This window comes from Phaethon lepturus, unplaced genomic scaffold, assembly GCF_000687285.1.
Source record: "Phaethon lepturus isolate BGI_N335 unplaced genomic scaffold, ASM68728v1 scaffold182, whole genome shotgun sequence".
NCBI lineage: Eukaryota > Metazoa > Chordata > Aves > Phaethontiformes > Phaethontidae > Phaethon > Phaethon lepturus.
In genome coordinates, this window is record NW_010520995.1 from 437 (window position 1) to 10,414 (window position 9,978).

At 35.5% G+C, this 9,978-nt stretch overlaps 1 protein-coding gene across 1 annotated transcript in view; it reads right to left on the bottom strand.

Annotated features, from left to right (window-relative positions):
• Nucleotides 1-740: 740 nt before the first annotated feature.
• The window catches only part of TNFRSF19 (tumor necrosis factor receptor superfamily, member 19), a gene marked incomplete at its 3' end in the record, with an annotated part of 41,786 nt that continues 32,548 nt past the window's right edge, over nt 741-9,978 (bottom strand). The window contains exon 5 of the mRNA XM_010297554.1: nt 741-916. Within this exon, the coding sequence (XP_010295856.1) occupies nt 741-916 (176 nt within the window). The remainder of the gene's footprint in view (nt 917-9,978) is intronic.

Here is a 9,978-nt window from a genome sequence, read left to right on the forward strand (position 1 = left end):
GAGGTCAGGCTGACAGGCCTGTAGTTCCCAGGATCCTCCTTCCAGCCTTTCTTGTAGACAGAATTGTTTCACATTGGCAAGCCTCCAGTCTTCTGGGACCTCCCCTGTTAACTAGGACTGCTGATAAATGATGGAGAGTACCTTGACAAGCTCCTCTGCCAACTCCCTCAATACTCTTGGGTGGATCCCATCAGGCCCCATAGATTTGTGAGTGTTCTAATGAGCTGTTACAGATTTTTTTTTTAAATTTACAAATCTAACTGATTTAGACATTTAATTCATCTTGAATATGCCTATAAAACCAATATATGGTTAATGACAAATCTGCTACCTTCACCAGCCACATTAATTATCTCAATGAGCTAAGTTGTTTCACAATTGCATGTGATGCACAGATCCACCGAGTTTGTATTTCCACACTGGCACTGCAACTTTATAATGACATCGCAGATTGGATCCCAAATGATCCACATACATTTGTGCAGCACTTAACAGAGTACGGCACAGAACTAATGCAATTGGATTATTTCTGGATACCTGCACAGCATTTTCTCGGTAGAAGCTGGAACATCCACACTGAGCTAGAAAACATGTATGGATATATAGTCTTGGACTTCTGCTAGCTTGTTCATTTCAATGCTAAACTTGCTTGAATGCTGTAGAAATTTCATTTACCTACCTACAGAGAGATTTGCCAAACTAACGCTGGTATATGAATACTACAAAGAAACAGTGATAACCGGAAACTTACAGCTTGGTTTCTTCTCCATAAACTGTCTCTTACAATAGATAACACAAAGAATAAGAAGAGCTAAGAGCACCGTCGCAAGTGCGCTGCATATAACAGCTGCTAAAGCAGTGTCCCGAGGACTGGAAGCAGTTGATGGGATCTTCACAAGGTTTACTTTGGTGGTACCTGAAATAGAATTAAATAAGAATTAAGGCAAACTGTAAACATTTCAGGAATATACAGTCATGTAAATGAAAGTCTGGGAAATAGAAGAGGATCAATAGCACAGAAAAAAAAGGATGTTCCATCTGCTAATGTATACACATAAGTTGTACATTAATAGATATGATTATCAGCAACCACATTACAAAAAAACCTTTAAAAAATATATTGCAAAATTAATTGTAATGAGTGGAGATGCACACAAACGCACTCTGACCATCCATGAGAATGGAATCAGATCTTCACCATGAAAACAAAGACCTCTCAATTTTTAATGATGTCGGATGATTTTAATATGGAGAACATTTCCCAGTGTATGGTTTAGAAAGCTATCCACTAGAGGGAGTCACAAATACATGAACTTCCCCTAATAAGTAAATTTTCTGAGAACTGAGACATCCACAGAAGTTCAAATGCTGTCAAAGCTACCATTTTGCTTGGTTGCGTATGTCATGACACCATGCTCATTTCTCGGACCAAACCTAGGATTTCACTGTGCTAACTTTTTTTTATACAGTAATAGCTTTTTTAATACAGACAATATCTCTAGAAAAAAATCAGCAGATTGACTTTATATCCATTTTAGTAAGGACTTAAGCAATGTTTCTAGCTTTGACAAACATCATTACTTTTATGTGGAAAGTGAAAAAGTATCAAAAGTTTAACTACAACTAATGAAACTATCTTAAATTACAAATTGCTTTTTAAAATTAAATTCATAGAATCATTTAGGTTGGAGAAGACCCTTAAGACGTAAGAGTCCAACTATTAACCTAACACTACTAAGACCGCCACTAAACCATGTTCCTAAGTGCCACATCTACATGTCTTTTAAACATCTCCAGGGATGATGACTCCACCACTTTCCTGGGCAGCCTGTTCCAACGCTTGGCAACCCTTTCAATGAAGAATTTTTTCCTAACATCCAATCTAAACCTCTCCTGGCACAACCTGAGACTGTTTTGTCTTGTCCTATCACTTGTTACTGGGAAAGAGACCCACACACACCTCACTACAACCTCCTTTCAGGTAGTTGTAGAGCGCGATAGGGTCTCCCGAGCCTCCTTCTCTCCAGGCTAAACAACTCCAGTTCCCTCTGCTGCTCCTCATAAGACTTGTTCTCTAGAACCTTCACCAGCTTTGCTGGTCCTCTTTGCATGCTCTTCTTTTTTGTTACAAATTTTTTTTAACAACTTATGAATTCTGATAGCTCATCTGTTTCAATCTATTTTAAAGTCCATATTGAATCAGCAACATTTTATGAGAAAAGAAATAAAACATTGAGTATTTCTCTGACAGTAATTTTTTAAAAAACATGAACCATATTAAATTATAAAAAGAAGTTAAATGAAAATCTTTGGTTAAAATCTAAAGACTCTAATTCCTAAGAAATGGTCCATGCAGCCATAAGTTTAAATTGGGAGATAAATGTCTGACAGAGTATGTTAAAATCACTAATGAAATTGTACATACATACAATTGTTTGATATCCTAACTGCAATATAATAATAAAGAGTAGAGAACTTGCTAGCTTAGTGCAACCAATGGAATTGTATTACTCAGGAATACTTTTCTCAAATAATTATGATATTTCCTCTACACACATCAAACGTAGGCAGCAAAGTGTTTACAACACGCTATTACGCGTATCAACTTTATTACACCCAATCTAAGCCTTCAGACCACTTACACCAAACAAAGTATTAAATTCTAAGAAATAAAGAATACAAAATTAAAAAAAAAGACACGTAACATTAAAGATAGTTTCTGTGGATTATAGTATCATGTAGTTGCTGGTAAGTGGAGGAATATAAAAAAGTGGAGAGGTCAGATCATGGCTATTATTCAGAGGAAAGAATGTTTAGTTGTTAATTTCCCAATTTCAAAGTGAAGAAAAACTAGTGTTACTGCATTTACATCTGCTTGAATATTTCTATTTACCTTTGATTTGTACTATTATGTTCCACTATCACATCGAAAGTGTGGAGAGCAAATTTGAAGCAGATCTTTTTTATATCCTTTAACTTGCCAAGTTTGACAGATAGGAGCTACTGGAGAGAGTCCAGTGAAGGGCCACAGAAATGATTGAGAAACTGGAGCCTCTCTCCTATGATGAAAGGCTGCGAGAGCTGGGACTGCTCAGCCTGGAGAACAGAAGGCTCAAGGAGGTATCTCATCAGCGTGTATAAATACTTGAAGGGAGGGTGCAAAGAGGACAGAGCCAGGCTCTTTTCAGTGGACCAGAGGCAAAAGGCACAAACTGGAACACAGGACGTTCCTTCTAAACACCAGGAAACACTTTTTTAACTGTGAGGATGACTGAGCACTGCCACAGATAGACCAGAGTGGTTGTGGAGTCTCACTCCTTGGAGATGCTTAAAAGCCATATGGACATGGTCCTGGGCAACCAGCTGTAGGTGACTCTACTTGAGCAGAGGGGTTGAACCAGGTGATCTCCATAGGTCCCTTCCTACCTCAACCATTCTGTGATTCTGAGTCATTAAAATATAGCAGATGTCAAAACTCAAGACAATAAAGAGGCTGAAGTCTCTTACATGAATTAGAAATACATTTTGAAACTCTGTCCTTGTACTGAAATGTTGTAATTTTCATTATCATATCAGATGGGCTATCTGTTATTTGTGTTCCAGATAACACAGTAAAATTCCAATTCAGGGTCCGAGGTACTTTTTCTCTTAAATAATTACTACCTGTCCTTCTCTTTATGTTCTTCTATATTTCCGATTACTCACAGAGCTAAGTTGTACGACCTCTTTTCCAGATCTTCACTGTTATTTAAAAGAAAAAGCAACAGCATCATAATCTTTTTGTCATAACCTCAATGCTCTTGGCAGTAGCATTGCAGTCTTCCACAGAGAAAACTTATCACTCAATTTCTAGGATTCTTGCAGCTGTAGTTTTAAGTTTACACTTTTAACAGACCGCAGAAAGTTCTGCATCGTATGTAAAGTTCCAGGATAGGATCCTGTGAGAAGCAGTAAAATTGTATTAAAAAAAGCTATCTATACAGCAATGCCTGCTGGCTTTGGTGTGAAAACCAAGGACTGTGCTTTGATATCAGGTATTCAATTTTAGCCAACTGCCTGATCTAGTCTTTATAAGGTTAAAGACAGCCTGGACAAGTATTTAAAAACAAAACAATAAAAAACTGATCAGAATATCTTCAAATATTTTTTGTGTCAATATATGTATATCAACACCTGTATCAATGTACCCACCTAAAAGTACTAAACAGTTCTTAGAAATGAGGCCTTCATAATTAGAAAAAAGAATTGTTAGTTTTGAAAGCAAAAATAGAACAAGAGCACTGGAGGTGGAGATGCTGTATTTTTCTCTCTCTCCATTTACTCACAAAATATATTTATCTGCAAGTATAATTCCATATTATACCTTCTGGGAATTTAGATATTACATATATTTGTTTAGTGCCCATTAGCAATATCCAAACTGGAAATACAGTGATTTTATTATACACTGGATGGCAAAAAATTAAATTTATTTTAGCCATCTAGTTATTTAAGATTTATTTTATTTGGATTTTTTTTTTTTTTTTTAATACTTGAAAGAGCAATTTTCTATTCCTGAGAATGCCTACCACTCATTTTCACCTTCAAAGAACTTTTTGGAATAGCTACTGTGAACAGTCCATTGTACTGTAGCTCTAATTATAATGATAGTGATCTTCCCTGCAGAGACCAACATTTCAGAAGTGGATTGCTATTGTAGAAGTGGCCCGTTGGGCATTGCTGAACTCTGCTTTCAGTGTTACTCAGATATGTATGCATTTTCATAAACTCTTTCTTTTCAGGCTCACAGGCTTAATGGTCCCATTTCAAGAAAAGCAAGGAGGTGCATTTTAAACTTTAAACTTGTACTTACATCTATTAAATGATTACATGATTAAATTTAAATATGTAATTAAACACTGTGAATTGGACGTGATACATTCAGAAAAGAGGGAGGAGGTGCACACTATTTTATAATTCTGGAAAGCATGTGCATATTATGCATCACAAAAATCAAACAAAAATATATTTTATTTAAGAAATAGATTTCCTTTTCTAAGTCTTAGTTCCAACATATTCTGGAAATGTGCTAGTGCTAAAGCAGATTTACCCAAAATACGAAACCGTCTCCTGCATAATTTTGAGCAGTACGCCTAAGTACACATTCTCCCATCAATTAACGAATAGTACATCATGATGTCAGTATATGGAAAGGTGTGGTTCTTAAAAGCAAGTAAAGTTTGTTAATCCAAGAAGGTTAAATAGCAGTAACTCAGCTAATACAAAACATATGAATCCCAGCTGTATCACTATAACTTCTGCCAATAAACAGAATAGTTGAATTTTCGGCCTATTATACCAAACAAGCAGAGACAGGACAGAATATAAAAAGACTTCCTTTATCACTTATTTCATGTTATTTTCTCAGATTTTTTTCAGAACCATGATTAGTTACAGTCACTACTGGTATCAGAATGCTTAAAAGAAAGCTTTCAGTGGTAGATTAACCATGTAAAAACAGAACTTGCAACTTTTTACGTTTCTTCCATGGATACAATAAATAATGTTATAATAATATTATAGTAATTACCAAAGTTGAGGAGGACAAAATGTGGAATATTCTGTTTGGGTTTTCTTTCTTACCATGTCAAGTCAATGATAACCCAAAGAGGGTTTACTCAATAAAACAACGCTAATCAAAACTCCACTTAGATAGCGATAACATGGTAACATTGGACAGAGTGCCATCTTTTACAATCAGGATTTAAAATAAGACACAAAAGTAAATTAAAATGTTTTTAATTCTTAGAATATGGGTATTTCTGGTCAAGGCAGAGGAAAGAAGCATTTACCTATAATTAAAAGTGTTTGCCCACTACCTTCATGCTGATTGACCCAAGTCAGTGGTATCAAACCTTTATTTGACAAGAATTAGGTGCTCAGACATACCCTCAAGTTATGATAATTTAACAAGTTACTGCCTGTCTGCTGAATTGCAGTGGCTATCTGTATGTGTACTCTTGATCCATGGAAAATGCAAGGCAATGTGACATCTTGAAACACCTTCATTTTGAAGAAAGTTCAAGAGATGTTCATTTGAAAGTAAAAAGGCAATACCTCTACCTAGTCCCCAATAAGCAAAATAATGTATTATGTATAAGCATATGTGTATATATAATTCAAACACTACATGTATTATATATGTGTGTATATAATAATATATATATAAAAAAATACATGTGCAATACGTACTACTGAGTGTTAACATTAATGGAAAAGAAGTTTCCACTAAGTGCATTTCTGAGTCTTTACAAAGCAGCAGATTGCCTCCCTTTTCCTGAGCTTTCAAGTAGGAGATAAGAAACGTTATTAAACATTACTGCTGGAGACTGTGGTAAACACTGGAGAGAGAGAGTCTCCCAACATCTGTAAAAGGACAGCCATTTGCGTGCATGGCCTACACCCAAATGTTCATCATGTCAAACCACATTTTTCAAATGTACTCCAAGTGCTGACTTTAAAACCTTTAGTTTCCAAGTTAGTGCCCTAGAACTTTTATTTTGTTTTATTTTGCTGGTTTTGTTATGTTTTTAAATAAATGTACCAAAAAACCCTAGGGGAGAAAAATGACTATTCAAGTATTTATCCATTGTTTGGAAATCCTGAGAAATGTGCTTATAAATGAGAATCTTTGGAATTTGATTTATTCGTTTCCAAGACCATTTCTCTTGCACTGCGTATTTTCACGAACTCCAACTGCTGACAGCCTTTTATGTTTAAAATGGTAGAACAATTACACTGTGTAGGTGAATTTAAATTATATATGAACTCCACAGTACTGGATACACACCACTATGTCTGTAAAACATAGTCAACCTCTGCAACATTTTTTCTTTTAGTACTTAAGAGATGTTAATTCTTCGTACTACCATGGTCATCTAAATTAAACTGATATACGGGCACAAAAGTAACATTGTTTTTTATATAAAACTTTCACCTTTGAGAACTGTCTAGCCATTAAAAAATACTACTACATGAGAATAAAGCCTCAAATCATCAGTACCTTCAAATAACCTGAAAAAAACCTGAAAGTAAGAAAAAAGTCAGAGGAAGTGGGATGAAATCTGTGCCACTGCTGAACTATATATTCTCCCCCCACAACACAACTGGTTATCAATGTGAAAAGACAGCATGTCTCTCATCCATAAATCGGCAATACTTGGTGGCACAAAGTATATATTGCTGTTGATATGACTGTGGTGTTGTCAGCAATTACCTCTCTGACTTTTGCTTCTATCAGCTCACTTTGCAGCTCTGATATTTGAGGGTGTCTAATATCTATTTTTCAGAAAATGCATTTTCTTCCTCAGGTGTTTTTATGTGTTAAATCAGTATCATGTGAGGTTTGTGTCAGAACACAGGAGATTGCTATGTACAGCAGAAAACCTATTTCTCTACTTCCCTTCTAAATGGTACTTTTAACCAAATTCTTTTCCAGACATTTTGGGAACAAGAACACAATATTTTAGGATATTCTCCTGTTCAAACCCAATTATAGAATGCATCCATCCCACCCAGACTACAATTTTCAACAGAAAATGAAAGTAGAAAGTATCTGCTTTTTATTCTGTATGTGCAGTCCCAGTTCATCTTTAGGAGTACCCAGTTACAGAATAAAAACAACCTGGTGCAGTATTTGAGTCAATTAAGTCTGTTAATGACAATTACTGCTTTTATATACACTCTATCTCTCTCAGATCCAAAATGCTTATACAAGGCATACTAAGCAGAAGAGTTTGTATTGCCTAAATGCACACCATTTTCAAGTGGGTAACTACTGACATGACCTGTTTTCTAAAAGAGAGAAAGACCATATTAGAATCTAATCCTATATTCACTAATTAAATGACAATAGCATGTATGTAAACATAAGAATAAGCATGTTTGAAGGTTTTTTCTTTAGACAACAGAGGGCAACCCACTTCCATTAATCAAAAGCGTAACTGAACATTGTGAATCTCGTGCATACCGGTTACAGATTTGTTCTAAAAGGTTCAAACAAGATCCCATAGTTGCTGTGTGATGAGCTTGTGGGTTGGTGTATGGATTGGTTTGTAGTATGGATTGAAATATGACAGCGTGGAAAGCTCCGTCCTGTAAGCATGACCAGACAGGCAAGACTGAGGGCTGATAGGGTAGCTGTGACACTTTATGCTCTCACCTGGGCAAGGAACATACATGCTCCTCCAGCTATACACTGCTGGCACCATGTATGTATTTCAAGTGCAACTGCCATGTACATCCACGATCACTGAAACTAATACAGTACTATATATATATTTGTATAAATACTAGTAAAGCAAAAAGTGAATTGTCAGTCAGTCATAAAAGTTTTTATCTCCCTCTGATTTGATGAGAAATAATTTCTAACACTTTACTTTCTAACCTAATTATTTACCTCTTTGTCCTGATTCAGCTGTTGTAAAAGTCAGGGAGTAGAGCAAAAGCCTGCATGATGACTGCAAGCCTGTATCCTAAATTTGTTAACACAAACTTTGGTAAACATCACTTATAGTCTAGGCAGTACATTTTTAAGAGCACTTTTTTTTTTCTTGCTTTAAAAATGTTTTGTAGACATTGAAAAAAATGACAGTACTCAGTTACATCACTTCTGTCTGCTGACTGGATACCTGTGTTGCCATTAGAATCACAGGGTATACTGTCGTAATTTTCAGTCACAAACTTTTTATAGCTTTAGACAATGGGGATTGTATATTCAAAGAAAAATATATATAAATAATTGATACCTTACAAGACCGACAATGTTTGCATATCGAATTATCTGCAGGATCATTTGCTTATTTTGCTTAAAAAGGAAGTTCTTGAATTGGCCAAATAACCTCTCTAGTCCAGAGAGCTAAATGTTCCAGCATTGATAAAAAAATTTAGTAAAATTTTAGTAGTCTTCCATTATTGCTTCCTGGGCTACAATTAAAATACGAAAAAACTGGGTACGGAAAATGAAATCCTGATGGTTAGAGACATCTCCACTCCTTAAAATCTCTGTAATGTACAACATTTTTGTTACTGAATGTGAAAAAACATAAATCCTAAAGAAATTTTTCCAGCTATTATAAATTCCATGCAGAAAGAGCCTACTTCTAAAATGTGACTAAAAAAAAAAATTCAGTACTGAAAGAGATCTGGAGATACATGTGTGTGCATGCACATTCAACCCTGGAAGAATTTATTACATTAAATTTTAAAAAGATTACTTCTGAATTGAGTTACTATATGAGAAATAAAATACAAGTCCCACAACTTCCAGATAAGCTTTTGAATAATCTAAAAATCAATGCACAGATAAAATTGATGCCACTGTATTTTGGTATCCATTTTGAAGAGTAACAAAGGACTTGATCTTTTGGCACAGGTCTCAAGTATGTAGAAGCTAAAATCTGCAATTTTTAAATCCAAGGTCTCTATCTGGGAAACTAGAGGCCTGTATTAGATCACATACTCCTATACAGTGCAAAGAAAAAGTTAAGTATAGAACAGAATCTGAAATATCAGTCACTGTGAGTAACACAGTGCCTAAAGTTACCAGCTTGGCTTACAGGTGTAGAAACCTGGAGAAGGATATTAAACTTTGTTCTTCCCATAAATTATCCAGAGTGGCAGTGAGGGGCTTCCATCTTCTTTTAAAACTCCACTGAAAACGAAAATCTATGATCTTATTTTAAAATTAAATTGAGGGGGGAGGAATCATGAGTGTGGCTTATAATGCCTTTCAGATGCAACTCTTGAAAGAGGAGGTAATGATGGGGTTTCTCTCCTCTGTAAAAGCCTAAGAGCCCTTTGCCAAGAAGCACGAGATGGAGATTCAGTTGCCTCCTCTGTCACCTCCATGGCGACTATTTTAGCTGCTAGGCTATAAGCTCAGCTGGGTAAAAGCTTATTTCATCTCTCCAGTTGAATTTGCCAAGTTGTAAAGCTTCA